This window comes from Balaenoptera acutorostrata, chromosome 14, assembly GCF_949987535.1.
Source record: "Balaenoptera acutorostrata chromosome 14, mBalAcu1.1, whole genome shotgun sequence".
Taxonomy (NCBI): domain Eukaryota; kingdom Metazoa; phylum Chordata; class Mammalia; order Artiodactyla; family Balaenopteridae; genus Balaenoptera; species Balaenoptera acutorostrata.
The window spans coordinates 51112189-51127733 of record NC_080077.1 but is presented as its reverse complement, the minus strand read 5'-3'; the positions used below and the strand labels follow the sequence as shown (position 1 = coordinate 51127733).

The window sequence follows — 15545 nt, the reverse complement described above, 5'->3', positions numbered from 1 at the left end:
TTTTTTTCTTCTCTCCATTATACATATGTTCACATGGGTGACATTCTGAAGGTCACACAGGGATTTTGATTGGCCTCTGACCATGACATTGGGCTGGGGCTGCAGATGACACCACGCCCATCACTGAATGCCACCTGTCTCTCACAGCTAGCCCAAACACACCACTGAGTCCCTGCACCTGAGCTGAGGACCATCTAATTTAGTTTGAGTTGTCAAACCCTTTGGGGAATCAGGCAGGGTATTGTTATAAACAGTTATCATTCATGTTCATATAAACAAGTGGTCCTCACCTCACTGCATTCTTACCACAACCCTATGAAGCAGCAATCTTTGTATCATCTTTGTGAAGAGGAAATTGAGGCTCCTAAATGTGATTTACCATGTTCTACAGTTGGTAAAGGAGAGAAATGGGAACAGGACCAACCCATCAGTGTTCTTTAACATTTGTACATCCAAATCATTTGTTCATTCTTTCATTTTATTTAACTGGCAAACGTATTAGGTACCACTTATTGTGCTAGTTGAGGTTTACAGGAGTGAGACATGGTTCCCGCCTCCAAGTAAGGCAGAGTCTAGAAGAAAATGGACAATTACAATACAGTGAGGTAAGATGATAGAAAAGAGCAACATGAACGGTCATCAGAGAAGTATGTAACTTTCCTGGGATGAAGCAGCTGTGGGGGAGAGAGAGAGGGAGAGAGAATTAGAGTTAGTTAATGTTTGTGTTGGTGCGGAGGGGTTGGTTTTTGGGGAAAGTTCTACAGAGATGATGCCTGAACTGGCGTTCAAAGGATAACTGTGATGAAGCCTGGTGAAGAGGCAAGGAGGTGTTTCCCGTGGATGGAGCTACAGGTGCAAAAGCACGGAGGTATGAGAAAGTATAATTCAGACCCTATACCTGACACATAAATTATTATTCTCCTAACTCCTTAAAACAATTAAGAACATTCCTTGAATTTTACTATCAAAAAGAATGGTTATATATACCATACTAGAAACACAACTAATATTCTTACCTTAATATTGATTATAATATCAGGTTTCAAATTTAAATTTCTAATTAATTCTATTTGCTGAAAAATAGTCATGGCATCCTGTGAAAGTGATGGTATTTCAGTGATAACATAGCCTGTAGAGTAAAACATAATTTTAAAAGTTTTATAATATTATCAATGTCTGAGAGCATGGATTTATTATTATTACTTTATAAAAATATCAGTTAGTTATTGATGAATACTAATGCTGGTCTTAAAATCATCTGTCAACATTTAAAAATTAATAGTTAACATTACTGCCACATGAAGTATAACTCTGAATAATGTTTTTCTGACAATAAATAAAACCATTGGGCTAGGAGGAGACATCTTTAAAAATTCCAAATCAATTTATTTTAGGCACATGAGGTGCCTAGAGAAGGAAATTCCATGCCAATAATTCTTTACCTCATGTTAGGAAAGCTCATATGATGAATGGTAAAGGTATATTATAGTGGGTTGCATGGCATATTATTTTTATTTCTTGAATTAATATTTCATAATACAATGGAATATATATGTATATGTTTATATTATAGAGAGTAATAAAATACCCATGTAACCCTCATACATTTTAAGAAACAACATTATCTATGATTTTGGCTTAGTACATTTATTGTCTTGCATCCCTACCCAGAAACCTGTATCTTCTCATTGAAATTCACCCTGGATACCATCATCATATTAGTTTCCTTAATATATTTCTTTAATTATGTCACTCTCTTGCTTGAGAAACCTTTCTCTTGTTAATAAATTCTTAACTGTGTCACTGGGAATTAAAGGCCTTTGAACAATTTTTCTGCTGTTTTAAAGAATATTTTTTTCTTGGAGGAACAACTGACAGACAAATTATGGTTATTAAGCTTTGATTTTTGGCAGACATTTTATAAAAACTGAATGGAGTGAGGCTGTCAAGACTGACCAGTGTCTCCTCTGGGACATGATGGCTGGCATTAACCCCTTGGTCTGACACATTGCAATGGTGGGTGCTGTGGTGAAGGGACTGCATAACTTAGCCCTAGATTGAATTCAACCTTGGATAATTCCAGAGATCAGTCAGTCCTTAGAGTTCATGCCCTCCCCTTCTAAGAAACAAGGGATTACACAAGACCTTCCTCCCATTCCCTCTGCTGCCAGCACTGCCCACATTTGTCTATTGTAAGTGGATGACAGAAAGATGCTTGGCACTCTGTTTGCTGTGCTCTCCAGCACCCTGCCCATTACTACAACCACTGCCACTGTCCTGAGAGCTTATCAGGCATTCCAAGTGCGACTGTTCACAGGCATGCCAAACCTTGGGTGCACATGTATATTTGAATGAGTTTCATACTTGATCTCTTCCCTGGTGGAGGCAGCAGAAGAGTGGGTTGTTTCCATGGGGTCTGGCTTCTCCTGATAGGCCATTATTTGGGTTGCCTTAATGTTCTGAGCAATGGATTTGGGGGCTCTACCCATTGAGAGGTGGCCAGTATCATCATATCCAGACCTTGGAAATCTGTCTATGGAAGAGTTGCGGCAGAGACAATTACGTCGCTTGTTTATCTCACCTTTGAAGATTTACAGTGGAATAACTTAGTTCTCTGGATCCAATTCTGGGAAGATCTCAGGGGGATACTTCTTAGAGCTGCTGAGCCCACTCTCAACCTCTCTAATCCCAGAGACATGTTGTGAAGATGGAAGCATAGGTGAGGATTCCACCCTCCATCCCACTTCTCCTTGACACCATTACCAAGCCCTTGCACCCCATGCTGAAAACAGAGGAATGGTAGACCCCACGCCACTCCTTGCTGGAAGGTTCTGCGTATACCATCATAGGCAGAATAGGCACTTGGCAGGCTAATGCCCAGCCTGCATCACCCCCACCAAGGGAAAACTCAAAGACTGTTCACACCACAGCCCAGGGGAAACCAACAGGCCCATACCGTCACTTTGCCCCCGCTTCCTGGCACAGTGAGAAGAAGCAGGTATTCCTTATAGCCACAAAACTGAAGATGGTATGCTACTGCTTTTAGATCGAAGTGTTGAGAGATTCATGGACATTGGGTAGCTTAGCGTCCAGCCTGCCCTAATAGTCATCTCACCTCAGCCCAGCCTGGCATGAGTGGCCATATTGGTGACCAGTGACTTACAGTACCATCCACAATGTGCTATATACCTGGGGCAGGGACTGCCCAGACCAGGGCTGTCCATCACTCACTGAGGAAAATGATTTTTTCTGGAATCTAGAAGGAGGATGCAGAGAAGGGCTTCTCAGGGTGCCCAGGAATTGACTCTGCCTTTTTCTCTCAGGTGAGGATACAGCTCATGGAAGCTGATTTTGGCTCAAGGCCAACACAGCATGACAGGTTGTGAATGAAAGGATTATAACTATAGATTGTGTAAATTTTTTCTAAATAGTGACAGAACCTCCAAGTATAAAAGGGCTCTGGTACAGAAAAAAATTAAGATTGGATCTGGCAATACTTTACTGACAGCACATTATCTGTCTTTAGGGATCTTGTAGTCATCAATTACCCAGCCTTACCCAGCCCCTGACCCAAGTTAATATCTCTATTTTGAAAGTCCATCACTTCCAATATTGCTTCCACCATCTACCAGGCTGTTGGGTAAGACCAAACATCAGAAAGAATCCTTGCTTAGCAGAGAGTTTCAAACTGTGTTAAGCAAAGTGCTAGGTTCCAAATAAATTCCTTTGGGGCTGCTGTAGGACAGGTGAGGGGAGTCTGGGCAGAAGGGGCTCAAAGTCCTGCCTTCACTGTAGCCTTTAAATGAGCCCAGTTGTGCATGACTAGACCGTGGCCATGCACTTGCATGCTGATAGTGTGGCCCTCAGACTCAAGAACTCATTTATAGGGACTTCCCTGGTGGCGCAGTGGTTAAGAATCCGCCTGCCAACACAGGGGGCACGGGTTTGAGCCCTGATCCGGGAAGATCCCACATGCCACGGAGCAACTAAGTCCGTGAGCCACAACTACTGAAGCCCGCGTGCCGAGAGCCCATGCTCCACAACAAGAGAAGCCACTTCAATGAGAAGCCCACGCACCACAATGAAGAGTAACCCCCGCTCGCTGCAACTAGAGAAAGCCCGCGCAGCAAAGAAGACCTAACGCAGTCAAAAATAAATAAATAAATTTATATTAAAGAAATCATTTATAGCACTCTTCCTCTGCAAGCTCTCAGGATAACTACCAGTGTACAGGAAGTCTAGGGGAAAGAGGAATACATTAAATGATAGCAGGGGGTGCAATCAGCAAAATCCAGAAGGTAGGAAACTCTAAAAGACAAACAACCAGTTTCTTCAGCATAGACAACACAAGATGATGGAAAGAGGTAGGGGCAATTTACAGATTAAAAGGGACTTGTGACATACTGATCAGTAGCAATATGTGAAACCTGGTTGGTTGAATCCTGCTTCCAAAATCAAACAAACAAACAAACAAAAAAACACCAACTAGAAAAAAATATGAGGCACATAGTGAAATTTGACAATAGACTGGTTAGTAGATGATTTATTATTAATTTTTTAGGTATGATAATGGTAATGTGATAAATTTTAAAAGGGTCCTTATCTTTCTGAGATACAGACTAAAACATTTACAGATGAACTGATATGATATGGATTAGCTTCAAAATAAAGTAGGTTGGGGCTTCCCTGGTGGCGCAGTGGTTGAGAATCTGCCTGCCAATGCAGGGGACACGGTTTCGAGTCCTGGTCTGGGAAGATCCCACATGCCGCGGAGCAACTAGGCCCGTGAGCCACAATTACTGAGCCTGCGCGTCTGGAGCCTGTGCTCCGCGACAGGAGAGGCCGCGATAGCGAGAGGCCCGCGCATCACGATGAAGAGTGGCCCCCGCTTGCTGCAACTAGAGAAAGCCCTCGCACAGAAACGAAGACCCAACACAGCCAAAATTAAATAAATAAATAAATAAAATTAAAAAAAAAAAGTAGGTTGCGGGGGGAGGTATTGCAGAGGCATAGATGAAATAAGATGAAACAACAGTTGTTATTGTTGAAGCTGGGTTTTTGACACATGGGGGGATTTTATATCATTCTCTCTACTTTTGCTTGAAATTTTCTGTAATAAGAAGTTAAAAGGGTTATGAACACTGAATGGCATAGCTGAGTAGATTTATTTTTCTCATGTTTTTTGCTTTCTCTTTTTGCCAATACTTATAATTTATGCCATTTTTTTGTTGCCATGTAAATCACTCTAAATTTTCTCAAGAGGTAAGGTGAGGTAAAGAATAAACAGAAAGATATTTGCCTATCTACCTTTATATATGCATTTTCAGTTTCAATCATTATACTTTTTGAGGTCATTTATTGACCTGTGTTGGAATTCCGTGATTGTCCTTTTTACCTTTTTACTCATTTTACTTCCCACATTCTGGGTGTTTTTCCCAAGTTCATCCTCTTTATTACTGATCAGTAGATAGATAAATGGATAGACAGATAGCATATTTATATGAAATAAAGGAGATGATATCTGGATATATATCTATATATATATGAATAGATATAGTTCATTCTGTACATAATCTATATATAGATCTTTCTACATAGACATAGATGTTATACATATATATATATATATATATATATATATATATATATATATATGGTCTTCAGTGACAAGTCTGCTGTTGCTATTTCCACTATTGATTTTCATTGTACTGCACTTTATTTGTATTCCTGTATTCTTAATAGTGACAGTGTCCTCTCTTAATTTACTGAGAATATAAAGCAGATCTCTAAATTTTTCTGCTCTCATTCAATAAATCCATTTCAGGTGGATGATTTTCTCCCAAACACATTTTAATTCTTCTTCCTTCTTTTGCAAATGCCATAGAGTTTGCTTTTTTCTTTTTAGTCATTCCGAACTTCAGTAGTCTTTCTTGAGAAATTAGGTCCAAAGCCCCTTCTCAGCATCCGTTTGAGGGCAGGGAGATTTCTTGGGTCCAGAGGCAGAGGGTAGACTGGATGAACAGGCTACAGCCTGCCAATATCTGGAGCCAGAGGGTACGCTGGTGTCGTTGTATTTCCCATTCCAGCCTTATTAGTGTGGATTAATGCAGAGAAACCTAATCATTGTCAGGACTTAGTAATAAAACTCAGGGTGAATAGGAAGGCAATCAGCAGAGGCTGTCAGCACTGCATCAAGGACCACAGCAGATTTTTGATGCTTTTGCTGGATAACACATTACTAAAAGAAGATTGAATCATATAAACTTAAAATTTGAAAACAAATGTAGATTCTGAAGAATAAAAACAAGTGAACAAGCAAATAAAACTATTGGAGTTGCTCAACTGAATTCGGACTCTGGGATTCCTTTCCTATGCCAGGGCAAAAAAAAAAAAAAACCTGCAACTTCAGGAATTATTTGTGCCTCAGGTAAACCACGAGTTTTAAGGCTGCTTTGATAGCCACTGCTATATGAAAATAAGCATACCAAAGTGAGAGACTTCTGGGGAGTTGAGCTTCTCCAACATTAGCTTTGTGACAAGTTCATCTGGAATGCTTTGACCACTGATCAGCATCGACTGCAACTAAGAACAAACACAGATATTGTACATGATTGTATAATGTACCTGTGACACATAGCTTTTAAGGAAATCGTAACAATTTTGAAAGTTAGATTTGTTTACCATAGCTCCTGATTCAGTGTCACTGGCAATCTGTTCTTCCAAAATTGGTAAAGCTAAAATATGAATTCAAAATATTAGCACAAATTGTTATTAGAATTTCCAAGTTAAGAAACATATTTGTGTGTTTTTTAACTAGTAACAAAGATTAATATTTGTGTCACTTTAGAGGTTACAAAGCACATTTATACACATTATGTCATTTAAGCCTAACTAAAGTATAAGGTAGCAGAATGTATTCCACAGAAAATTTGTCTCTGACACTCACTAGCTAAAGGATCTTGGGGAAGCTAACTTCCCAAACACCTTTGCACCTTGCATGCTTGTGCCCTGTGTAGTATGCAAGGGAATACGAGGATGAAATGAGGTTGTATATGACAGTGATTTGGAAATTACAAAGTATCATACAAAGTATACAGTAGTATTACCGGTCCAGATTCTTTTATAATCATACGTAGTTACACCTACAGCCCATTAATTTTGCACATTGATTGTATAAAAGGAAAATATGCATCAAGAAATGTTAAAAATAGATAAACATGGAAATTTATCTAGCAAAAAGGGGTCCTGAGGCTGAAATTCTAATAACTTGGTTCCTTTTTAAGAGGAGATATTTCATTCCGTGATGGAAGATATCCTGGGACAGAAATGACAGAGGTATAACCTAGGGGAGGACCCAGGAGCTGATTATGTCCCTAGCTGCTAATAATCTATGGAAAGTTTGGTACTTTTTAAGATTTCCTACAAGTGAATTTTATTTTGATTAAAAAAGGGGAAATTTTTAAAGTTTTGTGTGTGTGTGTGTGTGTGTTACGTGTTGCAGAATCTGTCTCTCCCCCAAGTTGTACCAGATCACAATTTCACTAATGGCATGTGAAATGCTCATTTGATAACATTCTTGCCAACAATGATGGTAGAAACTTTAAAGATTCACTGCCAATTTATTAGGCAAATATGGATCAGCATTGTTTTAATTAGCATTTCTTTGAGTAACAGCAAAGTTAAACTCTTTTCTTATATTTGTCCATTTTTATTTCCACTTTTATGAATTACAGATTCATTCTTTTGCTTATTTTTCTATTAAGGCATAAATGGTTTTATTGATTAAAAGAATATTTATATAAAAAGACATCAATCCCTGTCTTATATATTGCAAAGAATGCAAAGCAAATTATAATTAATAAAAAATAAAATTTATCATTGAAGATAATTAAATCCTGGAAAAATCTTCCCAAGAGCAGCTGTGAGCGTTCCATCTCTTTTCATATTTCACAGGGAGACACCCAAAACACACATATCTCCAATAGTTCTAAATTATGGAATTAGAGAATGGGAAGCAGTAGGATGGAGTCAAAGATGTTTCATAAACGTCCTAAATTCTATGACCAAAACTAAGACTCACAGAAGGGCAAAACATGTTTGATGCTATTTTAAAGATAATGTTCACTGGGTTGATAGTGATGTGTGATAAAGCAAATATAGCAAATGTTAATCATAGACTCTAATAGATAGTAAGTAGATGGGCGTATGGGTGTTCACTGTACAATGCTTTACATTTTAATGCATATTTGAAAGTTTTCATAATAAAATATTTGGGAAAAAAGATAAAATTTACCTTCTACACGAATACATTTCCATGCCTGTGTTATCTGTTGGGCTAATGTTGTCTTCCCAACCCCCTTAAAAACAAAGATATTATTTAAAACCCAATAGAATAGCTATTTGCCAATAAAACAGATATTTTAAAAGATTCTATTGATGGTTACTATAATTACATAATATTATCAAGTAAAATTTTTTCCATACAATAAAGAATAGACCCTAGATATTTATAGCTTCATTTTTCTCCATTAACTGTCCCATTTGCCACATTTTATGAAGTGATTTTTTTTTAATTAAGAAAATAGCCCTGAAACCAGGAAGCTGTACTATAATGGTATTCTAGGTATTGCACTCTTTCGATTGTTAAATTTTGTAATTTTGAGTACAAATCATTGTGATTATATTGAGATTCATCATTTTATTGCCTTCCTAAAGTTTATAATTGTGAATGTCTTGACAGACTTCCATTTAGTAACTTTCAAGAGCAAAAATTCCTTCTTAATGTACATCTTTGAAAAGTATCATAGTTTAAAGATAAAAGTTCACTTTAATGAAGTAACACTTGCATCTCATTGCTTCCACTGTTGACTTTAAAATTCTATTCTGTTTTTTAGAAACATAATAGAAGTTATTGGAACCATTTCTTGACCCTGTCCCAGGGTCTCTAGAAAATCAAGTCAGCCCTTAGACTCTGCTATTCTGGAGAGGCTTTTATATTAACCACCTTAGGCCCTCTAATGGTAACTACCAACTAGGCTCAGAGGCTGAAGAAAGCTCTCATCTAGAGGTCCTTACTAGAACTGCCTAGGAAGGTGAGCTATCTTATGACAGCCATTCTTGGTTTCTTCCTGTTTTGCAGAAAGATAATACATAGGTCCACTAACACACTGTGGGTAAAGATGAAGCACATCCCCTCTCAGGAGCTTTAGACACTAATGAGAGTATCCTCCATTTGTCTCTTTAGTGTCCTGTCTTCACATATCCAGAGAGCCTCACAACAAATTTCACAGAAAGTTTTATATGAAAGTTAAGTGTGAAATAACCTTGGATCACATACTACTAACAATTGTAATGGTGCAGTGCTTTGATGAGTTAATTTATTCATAATATAAAAGCAAAGATAAATACAATCTAGGTTCCTTTTCAATAATAGTGTACAAAAGGAGAGAAAGTTATAATTTACAACCAATACTATATCAGAGTTTGTCATACAGTGAAAGTCTAACAAACACTCAAAAAAATTAGCACACTCTGTGGTTCTCAATCTTGTATGGTAACATGAGATTATGACTTTAAAAATTAAAAAACATATTAAATAATAAGTTAGAAGAGATAACTTACTGGTTTCCCAAATACAACAAAGCAAACAGGTTTAGACAACATAAAGTTTTTGTCAGCTTCATCTTCATTAAATATATCCAGAAAAGGATGCTCTTCTGTCGTCTCTTGAGAAGTCATAATACAAAATACTACAGTAAGAAAGAGTAAGATTGTTAAAGTGCCTAATTTAGGAGGAACAGGAAGGCAGGTTAGGGAGAACTAGACTATTCTGTGAATTTACTTAGCCCAGAAGCCGTTCCACGCCACTAAGAGATGGATTTTGCCAATAATGGCAAATAAGTTAAACTGATCTATTAAGACAATAATAGGTTCATAGTTTGAGACAGAAAGCAAAGGCCAGCTATATGCTATATAAGACAGCTAAAATAAAGTATCTTTGAAAGACTAAGTTAAGGAAAAAATACATACATGTATATATTCACATGTATGTTTTGATGTGTGTATTCTATTAAAGATCAAATTAGTGTACACACAACCAGCCAAACAAAAACCCAATAGCAAATGCTTTAAAAAATCAAATTAAATATGTTATATGTGTATACACATATAAATTTGTCAATGGGTATGTGTGTAGGGCCTACTAATGGCTCTAATTAGAAATCCTAATGGAAATGAGAAAATATGTAGAACTGAAAAATAATGAACATAATATATAACAAAATATATAAGCTCACAATTTAAGAAGTTATAAAAAGAAAAATAGAAAAACATTATATAAAGAAGGTCAACAAAGCTAAATAGCGGTATTTTGAAGAAATTTACAAATAGAAAACTCTGTCAAGATTGATCAAGAACAGAAGATAGAAGGCACAATTAAACAATATTAGACATTAGTTTTTTAGAGGTGTGTTTTCTCACATCTCAAAACTAAGATTTTCCTACGTTTTCTTTGTTGTTGATTTCTTTCATTATAATCAGAGACTGTTCTCCATATTATATTAATTCTTTGAAATTTGTTGAGTTTTGCCTTATGGCCTACCACATGGTAATTTTCAAAAAAATTGTCTACATCCTTGAAAAGGATACACAATTTATATTTGTTTGATGTAGTGTTCTTTAAATGTTGTTTACATCAAGTTTGTGAATTTTATTGGTTAAATCTTACATAATGCTTACTGATTTACTGTCTACTTGGTCAAACAATATTAGACATAGGAGGAAGGACCACAGAGAAAATAATGTTGCAGATACATAGATAATAAGAGGCTATCATAAAGTTATCCCAAACAAATTTGAAAACTTAGGCAAAATTGACAAATTACTAGAAAAATCAGCTTCTTAAGAAACAGAGAAAACTTGAGTGGTTCTATAACCATTAAGGAAACTGAATCAGTAACTAAAAATCTTCCAATAAGGAAACCAGATGGTTTTATTGAAGTGCTCCAAGTCTTGCAATCTTATAGACACTCTTTCAGAAAAAGGATAAAGTGGAGACTTCTTACTTAATTTATGGCTCTCATATAACCTCCATATCTAAACCAGAGAATAGTGCAAAAAAGCAAAATTATATGCCAACTTCATTCATGAACAAGATTTTTAAAAACCCTAATCAAACTATTAGCAAGTTGAATCTAGCAATATATGAAGAAGATAATAACATCATGGCCAAGTTGGGTTTCCCCAGGAATTCAAGGATGGTTAGTATGAGAAAATTAATTTATCATATTAAAATAAATTTAAGGAGAAAAACTATATGATTATCTTAATAGATGTAGAAATAGTATGAGACAATTCAACACCCTTTAATGTTCAATAAAAGATAAACCTCTTAGCAACTAACAATAGAAGGGAACTTCTTTTATTGATAAAGGGTATGAATGAAAGACACCCTTATATTTAATGATTAAATATTTAAAATGTTCTTTTTAAGACAAAAGAAAGAAAAGTGTAATTATTCCCAGTTGATATGACTGTCTACATAGAAAACCCAAATATGTCACAGATAAATTTTAAGAATTAGTAAGATAATCCAATTTGCTGAATTCAAAATCATTATACAAAATTCAGTTGCATTTCTATATATCAAAAATAGCTAGAAAATTTAACCAAATATATATATGACTTAGCAGTAAAAATATAAAATAAACAGGATTAAATAGTACAAAAGATATACAAGCCCTTTATGGAAAAGTTACAAAACCTTATGAAAATACTTTAATGAATAGACTTGAAAAATGGAACAAAACTTTGTCCCAGTGATCTGGGACATTGTTCACAGAACAATGAAAAATAGATTGGAGGGGGCTATATACTTCCAGGTAAATGCGATATGATTACATTTCTCTGTGGAAGTTAAGAATATTCAAATGGGCTTAATATACCAATATTATTTTAATATGACAATATGAAATAAGATGTAGTAAGAAGTATTACTAGTATATTAAAAAAATTTGAGATGAGAACTTCATGAACTAAAGGGCTGAAATTTCAAGTTTTTAAAAAATACCATCAAAATAAGTAATGCTAGTATAAAATGTAGTTGTAAAGGAGAAAATGCATCTAAACCTCTTAGAGAGATAATGCATTTATTAAGGAGTCTCTGTAAAGCACACTAAAACCAGGGTGATAAGGCCTGGAATGGGGATATCTAGTTGGATGTCTAAGTACCTTGAGTTTTGAACCCCAAGATTACCCCCAAATGCTCTGTATTAACAGAAGTAACCTTCTCATTTATGGAAGAGAGCAGTCTCTTCGTGCCTCACCTGAGGCAGATGCCTCAGAAGACAATGCTCAACTTTTACAAGCTTATTTCCCCTCATAGCTTCTAGAGCAGTAACTGGGGTCAAGTGTCAGCCCAGCCCAACTGGGGAGGCACTGGACAGGAAGAAAGGTGTTATGCACCTAAAGAGCTCCAGGGCCTGGCTATGATGTACCAACAGGAGCCAGGAGAACAGGCCTGGGAAAGATCTTGAGGGTGTCAGGTGAGGGGAATGCAGACTGGATAGGAGTTTATTGATAGTGGGCTGTCTCCCACGACTCATAGTTTAACATCCTAGCTAGGACACCTGGAGCAAGTCCTAATTCACTGCTGGTATGGTTACTTGAAGCTTGGAAAAAAACAATGAGGTGTAAATGCCAGAACTGCCTTGACAGGGCACAGGGGCAGGTGTTAAATACTCACAGAAGTGGCATGTTAAATCGATTTATTATGTTAGGCCAGAGAACCATCAGCCTACTCTGCTCTTTGGGATGGACAGAGGGCACTCTTTTCATTAAGATGTTAAGGAATGAGCTAGTAAGGGAGCGCTGGCATCATTAAGAAGCTCAGTGGTGGCTGTCCTTTTTTGGGCTAGGATTTAAAGTAAGGGAGAGGCCGCTTTGATACTGGGTTCTCATGTGTCAGTGGGGATGACGGGGTCTGGAAGAGCAGAGGCCAGGTGGCAGCCCTTAACTGTCAGAAACAAAGTAAGTATAATTACTATAATGGGCAGCAAGCCCAGAATGGCCACAAGCAAGACCCACAGAGATCTGCGGTGATAGTGATAAACCATGGGCACCCCAGGGGTGAGACAGAGGAGCAGTCGATGAAAGTGTTGATTAACTTACATTTCTAAAAACGAAAAAGGGCAAGTGAACCAAAGGCTGATGTCAGCAGCCACAGTGGAAATCATGATTCCTTGTTCATGATTCCAGAGCCCACTGACTGAAGGGACGGCAAGGAGTCCTCGAGGATCTGGCCTACAACTCCATAGCAAGTATTTATAAGAGAATACTTATAGGTTCTCCCCAAGAGAACCTACAACCATTAACCAGAGAAATAGACACCGTGGAAATAGGAATATTCTCCTCTTTCAACAGTTATAGGACACAGGGTCTCAGCTGACATCAATACCAGCAGATCCAAAATGCCATCATAGCCTCGTATTAGAGTGAGGGTGAATGGAGAACCAGTGATAAATGGAACCTTGGCTCAAGTCTGTCTTACAGTGCATCCAAAGGGTCTGAAGGATCACTCGGTGGTTATTTTCCTGGTCCTTGAGTGCATAACAGGGATTGCAGCTGGAAACACCTTCACAGGGATTCCCTAACTGTGGAATAAGGGCCGCTGTCATTGAAAAGGCCAAGTGGAAGCTCATGAAACTGCACACCTGCTCCTTAGCCTCTGCCCTAGATAAACAATAGTAAATCATCCTGAATGAAATGGAAGAGTGCTACCCCAAAACTATTTAAAAGATGCATCGTCCTGTTTAATTCTCTAGTCTGAGTTTCTGCAAAAACCAGATCATGACAGATGATATTGGACCACTGTAAACTTAACTAGGGGCAGCCCCAATTGCAACTGCTGTGCAGAGAACTTTGCTAGACGGACACAGCTTCTTATACTAGCTATGTAGCTACTCAGCTGGAAAATGCATTTTTTTTTCAATACACATCAAGGAGGAGGATCAGAAGCAGTCTGTATTTACTTAGAACAGTCAGCAATGGACATTTAGTCTTACCCCGGGAACTCTCCTGCTCTTTGTAACAAATATAGTACAAAGGGGTCTTGTTGATCCACAATATTGACAATATCAGACCTGGTGAGCGGGAAGTAGCAAGTGTTCCGGATGCCCTCCTAAGACGTGTGGGCAGCAGAAAGTGGGAAATAAACCTACAAAGATTCGAGGACCTGTTATATTGGTGAAGTTTTAAAAGGCCAGTGGTCTGGGATATTCTGAGACATTCTCTCCAAGGTAAAGGACAAGTTACTGTACCTTACACCTTCTACCTCTAAAAAAGAGGTGCAATATTTTGTAAGTCTCTTTAGTTTTTGGAGACAGCATGTAGCACATTTGGGAATACTGCTCTGATCCATTTAAGGGGTGACTTGGAAAGCTGTCAGTTTGGAGTGGGACCAAGAGCAAGAGAGAGCTCTGCAGCAGTTTCAGGCTACGGTGCCCGAGGCCTTGCTTCATGGGCCATATACCTGGCCAGATCCCACGATGCTAGAGGTAGCTGTGGTGGGTAGGACACCTTTTGGAATCTTAGAATGCCTGGCCATGGGACGTCACACGGAAGTGCCCATCATGAGCTGGGTATGTCAGACAATCAAATCCTCAAGTTGGGCAGGCACAGCAGTAATCCACTGAATGAGAAAAATGGAACACTGGGATCAGGCCAAATACATTTCATAAGCAAGCAGCCTAGACACCCCCATGTCACCTATCTCTGGCTCACCAATGTCTCTTGGCTCATACCTCATATAGCATTCCCTAGGAACAGCTGATAAAAAAACAAAAAAAAAATCATGGATGAATCACGATATATCGGTGCAAGCTGTAAATGGAATGCTTTCAGACTTTAGTCCCATTCAGGTGTAGCCCTGAGAGATGGTGATTAGGGGAAATCCTCCTGGCGGGTAGGGCTTTAAGCAGTATTCCTAGGTCCTCAATTTGGAGAACAGTGCTGAATGGCTTGGTGCAGGGCCTGGAAGGAGCAAGACTGGATGATAAGAGAAAGAAGAGCTCTGGGGAAGAAGCATGTGAATGGGGCTATGAGAGTGGTGTAACAAACATGATATATGGTGATCCCCAATGAGTCACACCCTTGTATAAGGAGTTACTGCACTGGCAGGTGGAGGTAGTTGCTGCTGCATAATTGGGGGCAGGGAGATATCTGTATTTTTGTGCTTCCTTTTCTTTTAGAAACTGGGACCAGACACCGCCTTGAAGAACCAGTGACAAGGTGTTGGAAATTTAATGTGTGGGGAGGGGAGTGGCTATGAGTGGCACAAAGAGTGGAACGTAGCAGATGTTATTAGTGCCCTGCCCCTATCCACTTGATATGTGCCTTTTCCAGGGATGGCCAGCCCAACTTCCAAGTGCTGGCATGTGTGATTCTTTGTCTAAGGACTCTTTGTCTAAGGACTCTTTCTAGCTGCCAGAACTTATTCTGCCTGAGCACAGGGCAGACTAGAAGTTACAGGGAATTAATGTCCTGCCATA

General features: G+C 38.2%; 1 protein-coding gene across 1 annotated transcript in view; it reads right to left on the bottom strand.

Moving 5' to 3' along the window:
- The window catches only part of AK9 (adenylate kinase 9), a 123221-nt gene that overhangs the window by 106633 nt on the left and 1043 nt on the right, over positions 1-15545 (bottom strand). Inside the window, exons 2-6 of the mRNA XM_057527853.1 lie at positions 9622-9749; positions 8294-8357; positions 6682-6734; positions 6486-6582; positions 1017-1129 (exon numbers count right to left, since the gene is read on the bottom strand). Of these exons, the coding sequence (XP_057383836.1) occupies positions 1017-1129; positions 6486-6582; positions 6682-6734; positions 8294-8357; positions 9622-9738 (444 nt within the window). The 5' untranslated portion in view covers positions 9739-9749. The remainder of the gene's footprint in view (positions 1-1016; positions 1130-6485; positions 6583-6681; positions 6735-8293; positions 8358-9621; positions 9750-15545) is intronic.